Genomic DNA, 22,396 nt, shown 5'->3' on the forward strand with positions numbered 1-22,396 from the left:
CGTGGTAACCCAATGGATTGCATAGTGGTTATAGTCATCGTCTTCTTGACTCTGGGTAGAAAAGAGGCTTGAGTGTGAATCATGGCAATGACAGCAGGAATTCTTTTGGGAGTTTATAAAAAGGGGCTGCGTTAGTCGGCCACCAAAGTGTACTAATATCTGAAGCCTCATTGCCTCAGATACTTTTGAATTTAACACACGCGCGCGTCCAAAATGCATCATGTGGTTTTGGTAATCTCGGCCTCATACCTTTCATAACTCGTTTACATACTTCATTGTCCTCGATGCGGAAATTGAACGGTTCTGGGGCCTGTTATCGAGATTGCTCATGAAGTAATATGGGCAGAATGAGCAGTGTTATATTTTTTTAGGCTATTTGCTCGTTTCCGAAGTAGCTTTTGGTTTTGCTATATTTTGCCTTTCAAGATTTGGATTCTTCTATGTGCTGCCATATTTTATCCGCTCTTTACCCTAATTTTTTTGACTGTTGAGTAAGTGCTCTGTGTGTGAAGAGCTTTTAACTGACAGCAGTATTTCGTAGGAATATTGTTTTTGCATTGGCAACCGACGATGGTGCGTTTTTAGCACTTATTTTTTCAATGTACAATTGTTTTTTTAGTTAATGTGTGCTAAGCGCTTGTTACTGTTGTATTTTCAAATCCACCGCTTGATTATGGGTGGGTTAGTGAATGAAAAAAATCATTTAGATATTAAATCGCTACATCATGATTGACTTCCTACCTATATATATATATGGTGTTTTATAGTTAAATAAATCAGCCATAACTGAATATATAATGAAGAAGATACATGTATAAAGATAAAATAAAAGTTAACGTGGTAAATTATGTTTACTTTTATTTATTATGTACAAAATACAAGTTTGTTGTGTTCACTTTGGGAAAATGCTGAACATGTATTTGAATGGCAAATTAATATGGTAAATTATTATTGTCATATCCAAGCAACTTAGGTATGTACCTAATTTTTGTTAAAACTCAAATAACAGAAAAAAATGAGGAGGGTGGAGGTTACTGACCTGTTTTTAATTTAAAGCAGTTTTTATGTTATTAAATATGTTAAATCACATTAGGAAATGGCACTTGAGTATTAAACGTTTTAAGAGTGTATTGAGCTGGATGAAGCTTTGATTTTTTTTGATTGGTTTATTGTGGGTGGAATTATATGAAATATTGCTTTAATGGGTATATACAGAATTATAACTTACAGGGTGAAAGAACAGAATGAACTGCCATTTGCCAAGTTCCCCCTATCTATTTTAGTATATATGGTTTTCTCGAAAGCATGAGTTTTTCTTGAAAGTAAGATTGAATGTTAAATGTTGTATTCACCCTAAAAAAATAATGTGTATGTGCTATGTAACAATTTTGTTTTTAAAGTAAAAAAAAAAAAGTAATGGAATATAGCCCAAAAATAGTTTGGTTATGATTCTGATATTTAAAAAATTCACCAGAAGCATCTAGCCATTGGTTGGCAGTATGGAAGACCTGAGTAACAAATTTGAGCTAGTGTTTGTACCAGGACAGAAGTTTAGAATCATTTACTTATCTAGATCCAGTTGTAGTAGCATACTAAGAGAAACATACCAACTGTATGGTGTAATTGTGCAGTCAAATATGAAGTTCGCTGAACAGGGCAGGTCACGGAGTCTTGTCAATGATATATAGGAATTTTGCTAGCAAGGACAGGGAGGTGATTATTCCGTTATACAAGGCAATGGTCAGGCCACACCTAGAGTACTGTGTATAGGACTGGAGGCCTCATTTTAGGAAGGATGTAGAGTTGCTAGAATGAATACAAAGAAGGGCAACAAGATTGGTGAGGGGAACAAAGGGGTGATCTTACTAAGAAAGGCTTAAGTTGTGCAAATTGCAGTGCCTGGAGAGTAGGCACCTGTGAGGTGATCTGATTGAGGTATATAAGGCCTTGAATGGGTTGAGCAAGCTGAATGCTGTTGAGATTCTTCCTCTTGCTCAGACTAAGAAACTGAGGGGGCACAGTTTCAAATTGAGGAAAGATAGTTGTAGAATAGATGTGCGGAAATTTGCCTTTAGCCAGCGAGTAGTTGATTGGTGGAACAGGCTTCCATTTTTTGTCATGGAAACTAATAGCCTAAATAAATTTAAGGCTGAGCTGGACAGTCATTTGAACGAATGGAGCGGTGAAATGGGAGCGGTTTTTTTTTTTGGCTGATGCTGCATAAGCTTGCTTTCTTCATCGCATGCCCCCTGCTAATGCTAGTTTCTTGTGTAAGTTATTGAATTTAGATATTTTAAATCTTTTTTTCCTTCAGGTAACAATGAAACCTATCTAACGTAACACACCTATCATAGTGTAAGTTTTTATCAAGATGATTGTGCTGACATCAACAATGGAAATATGGCAATGCATCATTTTGCTGACAATGTTTTCTCATTTCCATGCACAAATGGTGATAAGAATTTGCTGAGTACAGTGCATGTATACAAAATAAGGTAGCACCATTCCTTCCAATTATTCCTTCAAAGAAAAATATTCTGAAATGCCATTATAAGGCAACCATATCACACAGTATGAACTGACATTCACAGCCTTGGACACATGAATATCTGGGGACTATTAAATGCAATTTTGGTGTTTCTCTGGACCAGTGAGCTTATAGATGCTGTTTCTAACTAGCAAATGATGTTAGCATTCTTCTCATCCTCATTTGCCTTCCTTAGGAACTGGTAACTTTACATGCTGATCAGGATTGTCCCGTCATGGAATGGAACATCTTTTGGGATGTCTGATTCCACAGAGCAGATCTACGAGGGCTGTTTAATAAAGATGGATCATAATTTTTCACTATCAACTGTATTGCCTGCCATTTCTAGTTAAGCTGCTGAATTTAAGACCAAACCAGCTGCATCACATAGCAACTCCGCAGTTGACTCGTGTGCACAGCGTGACCATGGCAGTTGGTCAAGTTTATGCCTGTTCAGTTTCACCTTGTGTGAGGAACGGAATGCTGCGCTGAAATTTTGTTTTCTTTCCAACAAAACATCAGCTCAAGTATGAAACATTAAAAGAGGCTTATGGTGAATCTATGTTTCCATATAATACAGCTTGCAGGCAGTTTAGAATGTTTAAACTTGAACATATTTTGATCACAAAAATCAGTGCTCCAACCTGGGGCTCCAGCCACTGCTGTCATCACATAAAACCATAAAATCTGCAATCGTGAGAGAACGTCATTTTATAACTGTAAGGCAACTGGTAGAGATGTGGAGAATATCAGTAGGAGGGATGCATGATAATTTTCATAACAATTTGCATATATGTTTGTGTACACTGGGTTTCATGGAGACCCATGCAAACTTGCTGTTCCTCACACCTGAGCAACAGCAAGTTTGTATGGAGGTTTGCAACAGATGGTTATTATTATTAGCCATATGGTGCAAGCAAGCCTGAGGCTTATGCTGCACTAGCCAAAAAAAATTTCTGAATGTGTGTGTGAGAGAGAGAGAGAGAGAGAACAAGAGTCAGAAGTAGAAAGGAATCGCCAAAAAGAAAAGAAGAATGATGATCATATCCAGCTCAGGACCCTGAGTGTGCCAAGCCCATACTCACCAGATGTGAGCCCCTGGTTACTGATGGCAAAAATCTGCACAAGGTGATAATTGCAAGTGAGACATGGCTTCATCATTTCAACTGAGAGGGTAAGCAACAAAGACTGTTTGGAAGTCTACATCAATGCCAACACCGAAAAAAGCACAAGTTGCTGCTTCTGCAGGAAAGGTTATGGGCATTTGTTTTTTTTTTTTTGAGCATTCAAGGAATGGTTTACCACCATGTTATGCCATGTCATATTACTGCTATGGGGCCTTGCTTTGCAGGATCACATCTGTTGCAATGCCACAACTGTATGCAGGTGGGGTTATTCTGCATTGTAATGGTGCGAGACATCATGCTGATCATAACTCTCATCAAGTACGTAGCTAGCATTAATGTCAAATGTGTTCCTCATCCACCCTACAGCTTTGACCTACAGCCTTGCAATTTTTTTTTATTATTTCCAGAGTTAAAGAAAGAGCTGCGAGGAAAACATTTCCAGTCATCTGAAGTTGTAAAAACATTGGTGGTGATTTTCGAACACATCAAAAAATAACTCGCACCATGTTTTTGAAGACTGGCAGGAATGTTGAAGTGCATTTCATCAATTGGTGACTACTTTGAAATGGACCATTAAAAATATGGATGATTAATAAAGGTATGTTGTGAAAAAAAAAATTGATCAATCTTTATTAAACAGGCCTTGTAATATTCACAAATACCATTGAGGTCAAAGGTTGCTTCATTTGACTAGTAAGCACTTACTTTGGGCAGGGTTTTTTGATGACGTAAATGGTTGAAACATAGCAGCATCATCTGCATTCACTGAGGTCCTATGTTTCCCACACTTCCCTTTGTGTCATATGTGGTACCATTCAGTGAGAAAGCCGACCGGGCTAGCTGGGTGGGTAAAGTGCCTGCCTGGCAACCCAAAGGTCGCGGGTTCGAATCCTGCCTCGGGCTTGGATCAAAGTACTGCAAAAAACCTTGGGAGGTGCACTATGGCCACAGAAGCCGATGCACCAACAACTACCAAAAAAAAAAAAAAAAAAAATTCAGTGAGAAGAAAGTGAGAGATCTTAAGTGCTAAAATTTATCCGTTTTGTGCAGCGATGTCATGCTTGAGCCACTTGCACTCCAGTCCACTGATTAGATATTACAAAATGCAAATTTAAGGAGTAAATGATTTTACTAATATTTAAAGGATTTTTATTTTTTATGGTCACACCTCTGACCCCCTTTTCATTGGTATTTCCATTGGCATCGTCCGGAATTGAATCAAGGCTGCATTGGTTAGAAGTGCATTACTACACTGGTGTGCAAAACTTAAGGATCAACATTATTTTTATAGATTACAACCACAAAATATTTACTTAGCACTGTTTGCTGATGAGGGTAGATTCAGTCTCAGCAAAGATTCTGGACATCAGCTAATTTGGTGAGAGGTTGGCACACAGTATCACCCCACTGGTTACATTACGGCCTTCCAGATACTGGAAGGCGGTAATGTAACCGGTGCACGCTACTGTACTGAGGTAATCCTTCCCCATGTGTCTGTTCCCAGATGCCATTGGCTCCGAGTTGGTGTTTATGGATGATAATGCCACACCCCATCGCACCGCAGATGTGATATGCTTTTGAAAAGTGAGGACAATGTGTGTATGGATTGGCCTGCTGTTCTGCCAATCTAAATCCCATCGAAAACATATGGGACGCTCTGGGGAGATGCCTAGCGGCACGTCCACACCCACTAGAAAATTTTCACCAACTGAAGATGGCGCTGACAGAGGAATGGACTATGTTACCAAAAGAACTTAAAAAAAAACATTGTTCTAAGTATGGACAGGCAGTGCAAAGCCTGCATTGACATTAGGGGTGGACATATCTTCTATTAAGGACCACCTCTTCCTTTGTTCCATCTTTGGCAGTGATGCATCTGTATCTTGGCAGCCAGTTCTATGTTTCCATTTTTGAATAAAGTTCCTCTACCGTTTTGTTTCTGTTGTTGTGCCTCTGTTTTCCTTCATCATTTCTATACCTCACAAGGTTTCTTTGGTATGCTTTTCAGATATCCAGGCACTCCTATGAGAAGCTACAGGTGAAAACCTGTAGCTTCTCATAGGAGTCTCCTTAAATTTTGCACACCAGTGTAGATTGTGCCATGCTTCTCTATTTTTAATATGGTCATTAAAGGAAATGACAAATGTATTTGCATTAAAATATCGTAGATAATTTTGCACCTTTAGCTAAATAAGAGTATTGCAATAGTGTGCACAGCGTATTACCTTTACTTATGTTAATACATGTACAGGTTTTAAGCATAATACCTTTAATCAACATTTTGTCTATTAAAAAAATAGCCAAAACAATTTTAGACTGGACATGGCTGAATTGTAGCTCATGAGTTGGATACTGCTGTAACTGTGGCTCTAGAGGGCTGGAAAAATTTGTGCCTTAAATACTTTGATTAACAAATAAATAAAAAAAACCTTGAGTAGATAAATATCTAAAGATTTTAATAACAGATAGTAATTTTTAATAAATTTATGCACTGTTTTTAACTTTTTTCATATAGAGAAAAGTGTCTTCCCTTGACAAAATAACAAAAATTCTGAAGAACAATTATTGTGCTTTTATTGATGTGAATGGATTGGGACTAGTGGTGCTATGTATTACTACTGGTGCATTTAGAACACATCTAGTTCAGAGTCTGTATCTCAAACTGCCTTGTGCTTAAGCCACAAATTGCCTTTGTGGCTTAGGCAAGCAGTTATCTGTACAGTATACCCTTACACTGAAATCCCAGGCCATCCATCAGACTGCCAACAAAATATTTGCTATTTGTGTTCTGGAACAACTCGCATCTTAATATGCCGACCGGGCTAGCCAAGTGGGTAAAGTACCTGCCCGGCAACCCAAATGTCGTGGGTTCGATTCCCGCCTTGGGCTTGGATCAAAGTACTGCAAAAACCTTGGGAGGTGCAATATGGCCACAGAAGCCGATGCACCAACAACTACCAAATCAAAAAAAAAAAAAAAAAAAAAAAGCATCTTAATATCAGAAAAAATTAGCCAATGGAGGGAGGATTTATGCTGTTAGTTAAGAAACACATAAAATCTAAGGAAGTGCATCCAGTTGACATAGACGAACAGTGCAATTTTGAGCCAGTTTGGTGTAAAGTAAAAATAAGGGTAGGAGTTTATTATAGTCCTAATGATTCTGATGAGTATAATGAAGAATTATACAGAGAACTAGTGGGCCAGTAAATTAGTATCTTATAATGGGGTATTTTAATTTCCAAGATATAGACTGGAACTTGTGCATTGGTCACTTGTGCATTAGCAAGGCTTTTGTGGATTTATTGGATGATTGTTTTTCTATAGCAGCATGTTAGAGAGGCAACAAGAGGGAGTAATACTCTTGATCTGATTATCAGTAGTGATTCTTCATGTTAAGAATCTGCAGATAAAGGAACCAGGTGGCAGTGATCACAGTGTACTGATGTGAGATTTACTTAAAGATATACCTAGCATCAGGGTAAAGAGAAAAGTGTTTGCTTTCGTAAAGGCAACAGAAGTGGTCTCAGAGATTAGCATTAGTAGAGGCATATGATGCAAGAAAGCAAGCTTATGCAGCATCAGCCAAAAAAAAAAAAACCCTCTATTCTTTCCAAATGATTGTCTACTAGCTCAGCCTTAAATTTATTTAGGCTATTAGCTTCCACAACAAAACATGGAAGCCTGTTACACCAATCAACTACCCGCTGGCTAAAGACAAATTTCCACACATCTGTTCTACAAATATCTTTCCTCAATTTGAAATTGTGTCCCCTCAGGTTCTTAGTCTGAGCAAAAGAAAGAATCCCATCAGCATTCAGCTTGCTCAACCCATTCAAGGCCATATATACCCCAATCAGATCACCTTGCAGGTGATCTGATTGGGGGGCCTACTCTCCAGGTGCTGCAATTTGCAGAGCCTTTCTTGGTAAGAGCACCCCTTTGTTTCCCTCACCAATCTTGTTGCCCTTCTTTGTACTCGTTCTAGCAACTCTACATCTTTCCTAAAATGAGGCCTCCAGACCTGTACACAGTACTCTAGGTGTGGCCTGACCATTGCCTTGTATAATGGGATTATCACTTCCCTGTCCCTGCTGGAAAAATTCATGTATATCCTTGACAGGACTCCATGACCTGCCCTGGCAGCCGGTCTGCACTGCTCAGCGAACTTCATGTTTGACTGCACAATTACGCCCAGATATTTTCCACTTCCCTGAGGGTAGTACCAAACAGATGATACATTTCTCTTTGGTTATTAGCATTAGTAGAGGCATATGATGCAAGGAAGCAAGCTTACGCAGCATCAGCCAAAAAAAAAAAAAAAAAAAAAATCTCCCATTTCACCCTTCCGTTCGTTTCAAATACCTGTCCAGCTGAGGCTTAAATTTATTTATGCTATCAACTTCCACAACAAGGGATGGAAGTCTGTTCCACCAATCAACTACCCGCTGGCTAATGGCAAACTTCCGCACATCTATCCTAAAACTGTCTTTCCTCAATTTGAATTTATGCCCTCTCAGGTGATTATTCTGAGCAAGAGGAAGAATCCCATCAGCATTGAGCATGCTCAAACCATTCAAGGCTTTATACACCTCCATCAGATCACCTCACAGGTGCCTAGTCTCCAGAAACTAATCTGCAAAACTTCAAGCCTTTCTTCGTAAGAGCAACCCTTCGTTCCATTCACTAATCTTGGTGCCCTTCTCTGTACTCATTCCAACAGCTCTACATAGTTTTTAAAATGAAGCTCCAGCGCTGTATACAGTATTCAAGGTGTGGCCTTGCCATTGCCTTATACAAGGAGATAATCACCACCTTATCCCTGCTAGAAAAGTTCCTGTATCATTGACAAAACACCATGAGTGTTTTGTCACCATTAACAACCCTGCAAATCTTCGTATCATCTCCGGCAACCCAAAGGTCGCGGGTTCGATTCCCGCCTCGGGCTTGGATCAAAGTACTGCAAAAACCTTGGGAGGTGCAATATGGCCACAGAAGCCGATGCGCCAACAACTACCAAATCAAAAAAAAAAAAAAAAAAAAAATCGTATCATCTGCAAACTTGGACATTAAGCCTGATATACCATCAAAAATATCATTTATAAATACAGAAAACAACAATGGACGCAACACTGAATTTTGAAGAGCAGTGTCCATTGATTACCACTGTCTTCTTCCACTAAACTATCCCTTTATCCATAGCAGCAATTTGCCTCCAATGCCACACTGCTCCAATTTGTGCAGCAGTCTTCTTCCATGTACAACAGTATCAAAAGCCTTTCTAAGATCCAAATATATATAAAACCTATTCTTTGCATCCAGTTCCTTTTTGACCACATCATAGTATCCAATCAAATTGGTCAGACAAGACTTTCCCTTAACAAAACCATGCTGTGTCCAAACTATAACTGAAGTCTTTTCTAGATGATCCTGCAGTGGTTGTTTAACTAGTGCCTCCATTAATTTTCCTTTATAGAGAAGTTATAAACTAACAGGTTTGTAATTACTTGTGTTGCCCTTTGTCCTCCTTTTTGAATTGAGGTCACATTTGCCCATCTCCAGTCCATGGGTACTACCACCGAGTCCAAGGAAGCTTTGATAATTATGGCTAAGGATTTGCTTTCTTCCTTTGCTGCCTCCTTTAATATAACTAGATAGATGCCATCCATCCCAAGTTGCCTTTCTTATGTTTAACTTTAAGAATTTCTGCTCCACTTTCCTCTCAGTTATTCAAAATCACCTAGCTCACTGCCAGAGTTTAATTCACCTCTGACATTCCCCTCTCTGAATAACTCCTCATGTGTCAATGTAGATACAAAATACTCATTTAGTTTGTTAGCTATCTGAGCAGGAACGTCAGCAGTTGAACCAACAATATCAAGTGAACCAATCTGATTCACCCCCTTCCTTCTAGAGTTTACATAAGTAAAGAACTCTTTGCTGTTTTTTTTTTTTTTTTTACATACTGTGCCAAAGATTTCTTATCTGCCTTTCCTGCTTAACCTCCTTTGTGACTTGGTTACAGACCAGCTTATGTCTATCTTAGGTTTCTGTGTCACATGTTAATTTATGTGTATCCCATGCATTTTTCCTCTCTAATTAGTTCATCTGACATCCATTTAGGCCTAAATCTTGAACAGTATTTCTTAGTTGGTATGTAAAGCCTAGTAGCTCCCAAGATGAATTCTTTGAATGTCTCCCTTTTTGAATTTGCTGTTGGTAAAATCATCAATTTGTCCCACTAAATAGAATTTAAATACTGTCTCAGACCACCGTAGTCGCCTTTACCCCTGATGGTAGTTACCTCTTTGAGTAAATCCACTTCAGCACACTGTGATCACTGCCACCTAGTGATTCCTTTATCTGCTGATTCTTAATGCATGAAAAATCACTATGATAATGAGATCAAGAGTATTACTCCCTCTAGTTGCCTCCTGTACATGCTGATGTAGAAAAAAATTATCCAATAAATCCACAAATGCCTTGCTAGTGTGTGAGTGACCAACCCACAAATTCCAGTCAATATCCGGGAAATTAAAATCTCCCATTATAAGGCTCTCTGATTTACTGGCCCACTGTATTTCCATGCACAGTTTCTTATTATACTCATCAGAGTCATTAGGCCTATAACACACTCCTACTCTCAATTTTGATCCCCCAGTGCTTATGTCACACCAAACTGACTTGACACTGCACTGTCCAGCGATGTTGACTAGCTGCACTCCCTTGGATTTTGTGTTTCTTAACTAATAGCATAACCCCTCCTCCCTTCCTATCCTGTCTATCCCGCCTGTACTCATTGGACTCCCCAAATTTCAGTTCTGCATTCCTTATATCTGTGTGACACCACGTCTCTGATATCCCAACAATATCTGCATTTGACATTTGAGAAATACCTCAAATTCATCAAATTTATTTACCCAACTCCTAGAATTGGTGTACATGCAAGTATAAAGTAGCTAAGAATAGGAAGAGATGCATGTTCTTATTCTTGCATCTGCTCCTATTCTTCTCTAACACAACCCATGTGTTTACTTGTACCGCAATGACCCCCAGCAGTCTCTGAATTGCTACCCATATGCAGTACTTTGTATTTGTCAGTGTTAAACTTCAGTTGCCACTTCTCAGCCCATTTTCCAACTTATCTAGATTCAGTGGGAGTAGCGTATTGTCTTTACTGTCGTTAACAACCCTGCCAACCTTTGAATCATCTGCAAATTGGACATTGAATCCGATATACCTTCATCAATATCATTGATAAATATACAAAATAACAATGGGCCCAACACCGAATCCAGGGGAACTTCACTAGTAACATTTGTCCACGAAGAGCAGTGTCCATTGATTACCATTCTGTCTTCTCCCACTCAACCATCCCTGTATCCATTGTAGCAACTTACTCTTAATGCCATACGGCTCCAATTTGTACAGCAGTCTTCCATGTGCAATAGTATCAAAAGCTTTCCTGAAATCCAAGTATATGATATCAAAATTATTTTTCTCATTCAGTTCCTTTGTGACCACATCATAGTATCCAATCAAATTGGTCAGACAAGACCTCCCTTTAAGAAATCCATGCTGTGTTAACTATTACTGCAGTCTCATGTAGACGATCCTACAATGCTTTTTTTAGCAGTGATTCCATTATTTTCCCCAGAACACAAATTAAACTAACAGGGCTGTTGTTACTTGTGTCACCTTTTAAACCCCCTTTGTGAATTGGTGATGCATTTGCACACCTCCAGTCCATGGGGGCCTCCCCTCAGTGCAAGGAAGCTCTCATAATTATGGCTAAGGGTTTGCTTACTTCCTTTGCTGCCTCCTTTAATATAACTGGATAGATCTTGTCCACCCCAGGTGCCTTCCTTATGTGTAAATTCAACAATTTCTCCTCCGTTTTGCTCTCAGTGATTACAAAATCACTTAGCTTCCTGTTAGCGTTTGATAAACTTCTGGCAGTTCCCTCATTGAATAACTCCTCATGTGAATGTAGATGCAAAATACTCATTCAGTTTATCAGCTACCTGAGAATGATCATCAATAGTCAACCCATCTGTGTTAAGTGGTCCAATCTGATTTATTCCTTTCCTTCTAGAGTTTTCATAAGTAAAGAACACTTTACTGTTTTTCTTTGCATCCTTTTCCAAAGATTTCTCATAGTCTGTCTTCGCCTGCATAACCTCCTTTGTTACTTGATTACAGACTAGTTTATATATGCCATAGGCTTCTGTGTCACCTGATGCTTTATATGCATTCCATACATTTTTCTTCTCTGCCACAAGCCTCAATTCAACTGACATCCATTTAGTGTAAACCTTGAACAGGATTTCTTAGTCGGAATGAAAAGCCTAGTAGCCTCCAAAATTTAAGTCCCATTTAGGCTTCCCATTTGGAATTCAACGCTGGTAACATCATCAGTTGATCCCACTGTACAGAATTTAAAAACTGTCTGAGACCTATATAGTCATCTTTACGAAAGCAAAAGCCCTTAGCCTTGATGGTAGTTACATCTTTTAGTAATTCCCACATCAATACATTATGAGCACTGTGACCCAGTGGTTCCTTTTTCTGCAAATTCTTAATGCATGAATAATCACTGCTGATGATCAGATCAAGAGTTAATGCTCTCTCTGGTTGCCTCTGGAACATGTTGCTGTAGAAAAGTCATCCAATAAATCCACAAAAGTCTTGCTAGTGTGCGAGTGACCAACCCACAAATTCCAGTCAATCTCTGGGAAATTAAAATCCCCATTATAAGACACTCTGATTTACTGGCCCACTCTATTTCTCTGCACGACTGTTCATTATACTCATCAGATTCATTAGGCCTATAACACACACATACTAATTTTTTTCTTTCCCAGTGCTTATGTCACACCAAACAGACTCAATATTACATTGTCCACCCATGTCAATTGGATGCACTTCCTTAGATTTTGTGTTTCTTAACTAACAGCATAACCCCTCCTCCCTCCCTGTCCATCCTTTCTGTACACATTATATTTCCCAAATTCCAATTCAGCACTGCTTATATCTGTGTGATACCATGTCAGAGACCTGACATGGTATCTGTGTGTTACCATGTCAGGTCTCTGATGCCCCAACAATATCTGCATTTGATGTCTTGACTAGCACTTCAGACTTATCAAATTTATTAACTGTACTCCTAACAGTGTGGGTTTGTCACTCACACACTAGGAAGGCTTTTGTGGATTTACTGAATGATTGTTTTCTACAGCAGCATGTTCTGAAGGCAACTAGAGGGAGTAATACTCTTGATCCTGATTATCAGTAGTGATTCTTCATGCATTAGGAATCTGCAGATAAAGGAACCACTAGGTGGCAGTGATCACAGTGTGCTGTAGTGGGATTTACTCAGAGGCAACTACCATTAGAGGTAAAGGGAAGGGTTTTTGCTTTTGTAAAGGTGACTATGGTGTCTGAGACCATATTTAAATTCTATACGGTGGGACCAACTGATGGTGTTACCAACAGCAAATTCAAAATGGGAAGAATTCAAAGAATTAATCTTGGAAGCTACTAGGCTTTTTATACCAACTAAGAAATATTGTTCAAGATTTAGGCCTAAAAAGATGTCAGATGAACTAATTAGACATGTGGCAGAGAAGAAAAATGCATGGGATACATATAAATTAACAGGTGACACAGAAGCCAATGACAGATATAAACTGGTTTGTAACCAAGTCAAAGGCAGATTACGAGAAATCTTTGGCAAAGGATGCAGAGAAAAACAGCAAAGAGTTCTTTACTTATGTAAACTCTAAAAGGAAGGGGATGAATCAGATTGGTCCTTTTGATATTGTTGGTTCAACTGTTGATGATTCTGTTCAGGTAGCTAATAAACTAAATTAATATTTTGCATCTACATTCACAAATGAGGAGTTATTCAGGGAGGGGAATGCCAGAGACAAACTAAGCTCTGACAGTAAGCTAGATAATCTTGTAATAACTGAGTGTAAAGGGGAGGAGAAGTTGTTGAAGATAAACATAAGAAAGGCACCTGGGGTGGTTAGAATCTATCCAGTTATATTAAAAGAGGCAGCAAAGGAAGTAAGTAAACCCCTAATCATAATTATGAGAGCTTCATTGAACTCAGGCGATGTACCCATGGACTGGAGATGTGCAAATGTGACCCCAATCCACAGAGGAGCAAAGGGGGAGGGAAGACAGGTAATTACAGACCAATTAGTTTAACTTCTGTTCCAGGGAAATTAATGGCGGCACTGGTTAAAGAAGCATTGCAGGTTCATCTAGACAAGGCTTCAGTTATAGCTCGGATACAGCATGGGTTTGTTAAGGGGAAGTCTTTTCTGACCAATTTGATTGGATATTCTGATGTAGTTACAAATGAACTGGATGCAAAGAATAACTTTGATATCATATATTTGGATCTTAGAAAGGCCTTTGAACTGTTGCACATGGAAGACTGCTACACAAATTGCAGCAGTGTGGCATTGGAGGCAAATTGCTGTTATGGATGGTTGAGTGGGAGAAGACAGAGTGGTAATCAGTAACTCTTCGTGGACTAATGTTATTAGTGGAGTCCCCCAGGGTTCAGTGTTGGTTCCATTGTTGTTTTCTGTATTCACCAATGATATTGATGATGGTATATCAGGCTTAATGTCCAAATTTGCAGATGATACAAAGGTCGACAGGGTTGTTAATGACAGTATGTTGCTGCAACAGGATCTAGAAAAGTTGAGCAGATGGGCTGAGAGGTGGCAACTGAAGTTTAACATTGACAAATGTAAAGTACTGCATATGGGAAGCAGTAATGTATCAACTGTGTGGTACTACACTGACAGTGGTAGAGAGTGAAAAGGACCTGGGGATATTTGTGCAGGCAGATATGACGTTTACTGAGTAGTGCAGACGGTCTGCAAGAGTAGCTCATGGTGTCTTGTCAATGATATACAGGGATTTTTCTAGCAGGGATAAGGAGGTGATTACCCCTTGTATAAGGCAGTGGTCAGGCAACACCTATATGTCTGGAGGCTTCATTTTAAGAGGGATGTGGGGCTGTTGGAATGAGTATAGAGTAGGGCAACAAGAATAGTGTGTGGAGTCTAGGCACCTGCGAGGTGATCTGATTGAGGTGTATAAAGCCTTGAATGGTTTGAGCATGCTCAATGCTGATGGGATTCTTCCTCTTGCTCAGATTACTCACCTGAGGGGTACAAATTCAAATCGAGGAAAGACAGTTGTAGAATAAATGTGCCGAAATTTGCCTTTAGCCAGCAGGTGATTGATAGTTGGAACATACATCCACCTGTTGTAGTGAAGGTAAACAACTGAAATAAGTTCAAGGCCAGAACTAGACAAACATTTGGAGTGAATGGATGAGTGAAACGGGAAGGTTTTTTTTTTTTTTTTCGCTGTTGCTATACAAGCTTGCCTTCTTGCATCATTTGCCTCTGCTGATGTTAATGCTAATTATCAAAGATGTATGATCTGTATGGATTAATTTTAGTGCATTATAGACTTTATTACAATGATATATAACTCTTATACAGTCCTGTCCCTGCACCCTTTTCTTTCTGAATGTGCATTTGCTAACTGTAACTGTAGAGGGCGCTGACTCTATTTAAAAGTTACAGCTGTCAGTTACAGGCTCCGCAAAAACGATAAGTGTTTGCCTTTTATTTACATGATTGTTGTTTTATATTGTACTTAATACGTAGTCATATAGTTATAGTTACGCTGGTTATTTTTTATTTTAATTTAGATAAAGAGTTTTTGTGGATTTTACTTACGATAGGTAAAACCGTTATTTTTGTTCGATTTTTGTAGCCATTGTTTTTGTATATAGGGAATTCCAAGTTTTTGTAGGGAATTCAAATTTTTTAATTGAGGTAGCTAGGTAACTCTAACGCATAATTATATAGTAATACGCTTCACTGTTTCTATTTCATAGTTTCTATTCAAATACTACTGACATTTAATTTATTGATTTTATTAATTTAAACTACCATGCCCCAAACTAGAGCAGCAAAGCAACGGGCACAAAGTGGCAGGAGTGCTGTGACTCGGGGGAGAACTGAGGGGGGCGATTCTCCAACGCGTCACAGCCTAAAAAAATGTGCAACTTGTGAAATGTTTGCCGAACTCTCTGGAACAGAACATGATATTGCCATGGGGGATGTCTTTGTGTGTGCGCGATGTAAGGAGTGTAAGGAAATCAGGCGACAACTCAGCATTGTTATTGGCCTATATGAGAGTTTGAAGGACAGGGTGGATGCCCTCTAAGGAAATAAATTGAGGGGCCCATCAAGCTCTCAGCTGCCCACATCAACGCCAGAGCTTGCACTTGGTCATCACGCAACACAGCGGCAACCCCTAAGGCAGAATGCGCTGGTCCCACAGGAACTAGTAGTTGTTGGTGACTCTATTGTCAGGGAAACGGGGAACATGCTATGTAAAAAGGATAGGTGGAACAGGACCAGGGTATGTCTGCCAGGGGCAAAGGTTGATGACGTTGTAGAGCGGATATCATCTTTCAAGGGCACAAAAGGTGATATAGTTGTACACGTTGGCACTAATGATATTAAGAGTAGGAGACCGGCAGAATTACTCAACAAGTACAGGTCACTGTTGAAAAAAAGCCGAGAATTAGGGTTGAATTTGAAAGTGTCTGCAATTCTGCCCAGACACGATAGGAGGGAGTATATGATGAGAGCCTTGTCGATCAATTCGGCCCTGGAAAGATTGTGCAAGGCTCAAGGGGTAGAATTTTTTTCAGCCTGGACTGTACTTGTTAACAGGCGAGACTGCTTCTATAGGGTTGGGATACACTTAAATAGAAAGGGTGCAAGAATATTTGCTGATGCTATCGAGGCAGTGTTAGGTGGGTCGGAAAACTGCTAGCTTGGGGGGATACAAAGACTAATAGTTTAACAGTAACCGCAGGCAGAGGTGAAGGTGATTCTTGCACAACTTCTATTAGAATAAGAAGCGACCTGGAGCGAGGGGTGTTGGGGGTTTCAGGGACGGATGGCAGTCATCCTGGAATAGTTGGGTGTATGGGATGTGTTAGGGTAACAAGGAATAGGCATAGGAGCATGTATGCTTGCATGTATACCAATGCTAGAAGTATAGTAAATAAATTTGATGAATTTGAAGTGTTGGTCAAGACATCAAAGGCGGATATTATTGGGATAGCAGAGACGTGGTGTCACAAAGATATAAGGAATGCAGAACTGGAATTTGGGGAGTACAATGTGTACAGAAAGGATAGACAGGACAGAAAGGGAGGAGGTGTTATGCTGTTAATTAAGAAAAACATAAAATAAAAAGAAGTGCATCCAGTTGATATAGATGGACAGTGCACTGTTGAGTCAGTTTGGTGTGACATAAGCACTGCAAAAGCAAAAATAAGAGTAGGAGTGTGTTATAGGCCTAATGACTTGCATGAGTACAATGAACAATTGTACAGAGAAATAGAGTGGGCCAGTAAATCAGAATGTCTTATAATGGGGGATTTTAACTTCCCAGATATTGACTGGAACTTGTGGGTTGGTCACTCACACACTAGTCAGACTTTTGTGGATTTATTGGATGATTGTTTTCTGCAGCAGCATGTTCGAGAGGCAACCAGAGAAAGTAATACTCTTGATCTGGTTATCAGCAGTGATCATTCGTGTATTAAGAATTTGCAGATAAAGGAACCACTATAGGTGGCAGTGATCACAGTGTGCTGCAGTGGGATTTACTCAAAGAGGTAACTACCGTCAGGGGTAAAGGAAAGGGTTTTTGCTTCCGTAAAGGGGAGTACAGTGGTCCCAGACAGTTTTTAAATTCTGTACAGTGGGATCAACTGACGATGTTACAAACAGTAAATTCTAAGTGGGAAGCATTCAAGGAATTAATCGTGGAAGCCACTAGACTTTTCCTACCGATGAAGAAATATTGTTCAAGGTTTAGGCCTAAATGGTTATCAAATGAACTAATGAGACTCGTGACAGAGAAGAAAAATGCATGGGATGCATATAAATTATCAGGCGACGCAGAAGCCTGTGGCAGATATAAGCTAGTCTGTAATCAGGTCACAAAGGAGGTTCGGCAGGCAAAGGCGGATTACGAGAAATCTTTGGCAAAAGATGCCAAGAAAAACAGCAAGGATTTCTTTACTTATATAAACTCTAAAAGGAAGGGGATGAATATGATTGGTCCACTTGACATCGATGGTTCGACTGTTGATGATCCTGCTCAGATAGCAAACAAACTGAATGAGTATTTTGTATCTACATTCACACGTGAGGAATTATTACAGTTTGAAAATGGAAGAAGTTTTTATCAAATTGTAGCAGTGTGCTTAATGATTTTGTAATAACTGAGAGCAAAGTGGAGGAGAAATTGTTGAAGTTAAACATAAGAAAGGCACCTGGGGTGCATGGGATCTATCCAGTTATATTAAAGGAGGCAGCAAAGCAACTAAGCAAACCCTTAGCCATAATTATGAGAGCATCCTTGGATTCAGGGGAGGTTCCCACGGACTGGAGATGTGCAAATGTATCCCCAATTCACAAAGGAGGTTCGAAGGGTGACACGAGTAATTACAGACCAGTTAGTTTAACTTCTGTTCCGGGTAAAATAATGGAGTCACTGGTTAAAGATGCATTGCAGGATCATCTAGACAAGACTGCAGCAATAATTCAGACACAGCATGGGTTTGTTAAGGGAAAGTCTTGTCTGACAAATTTGATTGGTTATTATGATGTGGTCATAAAGGAACTGGATGCAAAAAATAATTTTGATATCATATACTTGGATTTCAGGAAAGCTTTTGACACTGTTGCGCATGGAAGACTACTGTACAAATTGGAGCAGAATGGTATTAAGGGTAAGTTGCTACAATGGATAAAGGGATGGTTGAGTGGGAGAAGACAGAGGGTGGTAATCAATGGGTGCTGCTCTTCGTGGACTAATGTTATTAGTGGAGTCCCACAGGGTTCGGTGTTAGGTCCACTGTTGTTTTGTATATTTATCAATGATATTGATGAAGGTATATCAGGCTTAATGTCGAAGTTTGCAGATGACACGAAGGTTGGCAGGGTTGTTAATGACAGTCATGGCAGTGTGCTACTGCAACAGGATCTAGATAATTTGGGCAGATGGGCTAAGAAGTGGCAACTGAAGTTTAACCTTGACAAATGCAAAGTACTGCATATGGGTAGAAGTAACCCCAGAGAAACGTACCAACTGTGTGGTACTACACTTAAGGTGGTAGAAAATGAAAAAGACCTGGGAATAATTGTGCAGTCAGATATGAAGTTTTCTGAGCAATGCAGACAGGCTGCTAGGGCAGGTCATGGGGTTTTGTCAATGATATATAAGAATTTTGCTAGCAGGGAAAAGGAGGTGATTGTCCCTCTGTATAAGGCAATGGTCAGGTCACACCTTGAGTACTGCGTACAGGTCTGGAGGCCTCATTTTAGGAAGGATGTAGATTTGCTTGAGCGTGTACAGAGAAGAGCAACACAATTGGTGAGGGGAATGAAGGGATCCTCTTACCAAGAGAGGCTTAAGTTCTGCAAATTGCAGTGGCTGGAGACTAGGCACCTGCGCGGTGATCTGATTGAGGTCTATAAGGCCTTGAATGGGTTGAGCACGCTGAATTCTGATGGGATCCTCCCACTTGTTCAGAATACGAACCTACGGGGACATAAGTTGAAATTAAGAAAGGATAGATGTAGAATAGATGTGCAGAAATTTGCCTTTAGCCAGCGGGTGGTTAATTGCTGGAACAAACTTCCATCTGTCGTTGTGGAAGTTGATAGGTTAAATAAATTTAAGGAGGAACTGGACAGGCATTTGGAGGGTATGGTGTGATTTTTTTTTTTTTTTTTGGCTGATGCTGCATAAGCTCCTACACTTGCTTTCTTGCATCAAGTGCCACTACTACTACTGCTGGATCCTAAGTGATATTGGGATTGTGGGTAATGAACTGGCACATGTTGCCTGTAGGTCATAACATCAGAACAGTCATAGCCTGCTAGTCTTCTATACAGACTACAAGCAGATAATATGTAATGAGTAACAATTGGCAACAATCATGGCATAGACTGATTAAAAACATATATATATATATATGTTTGTCAATATTAAACGTTTAATTTCAATAATTTTTCCTCCACTTTGCCCTCAGTGATTACAAAATCATTTAAGTCTGTGTTAGAGTTTGATAAACTTCTGGCCTTCCCCTCACTGATTAACTCCTCGTGTGAATGTAGATGCAAAATACTCATTCAGTTTGTCAGCTATCTGAGCAGAATCATATACTGTCAAACCATCGATATCAAGTGGACCAATCTGATTCATCCCCTTCCTTCTAGAGTTTATATAAGTAAATAAGTCTTTGCTATTTTTCTTTGCATCCTTTGCCAAAGATTTCTTATAATCTTCCTTCACTTGCCTAACCTCCTTTGTGACTTGATTACATACCATAGGCTTCTGTGTCACCTGATAATTTATATGAATGCCATGCATTTTTCTTCTCTGCAATGAGTCTCATTAGTTAATTGGACTTCCATTTAGGCCTGATACTAGAACAGTATTTCTTAGTTGGCATGAAGAGCCTTGTAGCATTCCAAGATTAATTCCTTGAATGCTTCACATTTTGGATTTTCTGTTGGTAACATATCAGTTGGCCCCACTGTATAGAATTTAAAAAATCTCTGAGACCCTTGTTGTCACCTTTATGAAAGCCAAAAGCCATTCCCTGATGTTAGGTAAATCCCACATCACTGCACTGTGATTACTGCCAATTATGGTTCCTTTATCTGTAAATTCTTAATGCATGAATATTCACTGCTGATAATCAGATCAATAGTATTACTCTCTCTGGTTGCCTCTCGAACATGTTGCTGTAGGAAACAATCATCCAATAAATTCACAAAAACCTTGCTAGTGTTCAAATGACCAATCCACAAGTTCCAGTCAATATCTGCAAATTTAAAATCTCCTATTATAAGACATTCTGATTTAGCAGTGGAAAACAATGCAAGAAAGCAAGCTAATATAGAATTAGGCAAAAAAAGCGTTCTATATCACCTGTCCATCCCCTCTGATACACTGCTTGACAAAATTAACAGAAAATTTAGAAAAGGTGTAATTCATGCACCTTGTGATGAAGAGGGACAAAATTTGGTATGGTTGATGTATACCGTAGAATTTGAAAAAAGGACAGACAACAAGAAACTTCGGACAGGTATAAGGGACATTTATGGGGTATAAAAATTACCAAGACGGTCAATACAAGATGCTTGAAAGTATGGTCACATGACATCGGTATGGCTTATGGTCCCTTCAACGACTAAACAGGCCTGACAGCGGTGAACCCTGCTCGATATGAGTGTTAGATTCTGTGGCAAAAAATCCCGTTCTTCCACCAGCGAAGACCTTAATAAAAATAAGTTCTGAAAATTGCAGCGCCTGGAGAGGCACCTGCGAGGTAATCTGAGTGAGGTGTATAAGGCCTTGAATGTGTTGAGCAAGCTGAATGCTGATGGGATTCTTCCTCTTGCTCAGATTGAGAACCCGAGGGGCATAGTTTCAAATTGAGGAAAGACAGTTGTAGAATAGATGTGGGGAAATTTGCCCTTAGCCAGCGGGTAGTTAATTGGTGGAACAGATTTCCATCTTTTGTTGTTGAAGTTGTTAGCCTAAATAAATTTAAGGCTGAGCTGGACAGGCATTTGGAATGAATGGAGGAGTAAAATGGCAGGGGTTGTTTTTTTGTTTTTTTTTTTTTTGGCTGATGCTGCATAAGCTTGCTTTCTTGCATTTTATGCCTCTACTAAACTCTAAGAGTCTGGCACAAAGCTGATTGGACAATTAAAGCTGATGAAACAAGTTGGAAGTGACCTAAAAAAATTGTTTTCATTAAAAATGGTAGATACTGTACTCTGTAAAATTGCAGATTTATGATATGTCAGGAGAAGAATTTTTACTTGGTATTGAAGAAGACTTAGAACAAAGTGATGTCACTTGTTTCAAGTCTGCTTTTCTGATGTGCAGTATGGGACCATTTATTTGACATTCATCTATCTGGAACATTGAATTCCAGCATTCTCTTCTGTTATGCTAGCACACATGATGGATACATTTAGAAAATTTTCTTTCATTATTATCACCTTATAAGGGTGAATTTTTGAAAAGAATGTTGGTAAAGGTTTAGGAATTAATGAATTTCAATGTAACTTCAGTGTAAAAAGGATGGCATCTGTGAAGGTGCCTGGTACAAGGTTGATAAAGATACTCTAATTCACAGGTGGCATTAATTGTGGCCATCTGCAAGTATGTACATTACTTTTAGATGGTGAATAAGAACTCGATGCTTTTGCATATCAGGGAAAACTACTTAATGTTTGTCTTGTCAAGAAGTTCAGTTTTGGATGAAGAAGCAGAATATAATAGTGCCTCAAAGTTTGAACAGTTGTAATCCAGTTACCTCCATCTTAAAGATAATGACAGTGTTGATTTGAATGCTAGAGTGTGTCCTGTTGAAAAAAAATATTTCTTTTGGCAAGATGGAAAGTAAGAGAAGACAGTTTTGTTAATAACATGTTTATTTATTTTTTTTTTATCTCATTATTTTTAGTATATTTTAGGTCTGGTGCTGCAAATTTTGGAAAAACCTGATATCTGGAAACCCTTAGTTCCCAAACACTCTAGATAAGGTGTAAAGTGCCCCTATATTTTACAAGGCCTCGATAGCTGACAGACA

The 22,396-nt window shown here is 39.2% G+C and overlaps 1 protein-coding gene across 2 annotated transcripts in view; it reads left to right on the top strand.

Annotated features, from left to right (window-relative positions):
• Window positions 1-311: 311 nt before the first annotated feature.
• Window positions 312-22,396, top strand: part of Npl4 (nuclear protein localization 4) — a 536,510-nt gene continuing 514,425 nt past the window's right edge. Inside the window, exons 1-2 of one of the 2 annotated variants that reach the window (XM_090377858.1) lie at window positions 312-573; window positions 4,062-4,188. In XM_090377858.1, the coding sequence (XP_090233984.1) occupies window positions 4,159-4,188 (30 nt within the window). In that variant the 5' untranslated portion in view covers window positions 312-573; window positions 4,062-4,158. The remainder of the gene's footprint in view (window positions 574-4,061; window positions 4,189-22,396) is intronic. The other variant, XM_090377859.1, reaches the window with a different exon arrangement.

The sequence above is a fragment of the Mastigoproctus giganteus genome, chromosome 7 (genome assembly GCF_048544385.1).
Source record: "Mastigoproctus giganteus isolate SK-2022 chromosome 7, ASM4854438v1, whole genome shotgun sequence".
Classification (NCBI taxonomy): Eukaryota; Metazoa; Arthropoda; class Arachnida; order Uropygi; family Thelyphonidae; genus Mastigoproctus; species Mastigoproctus giganteus.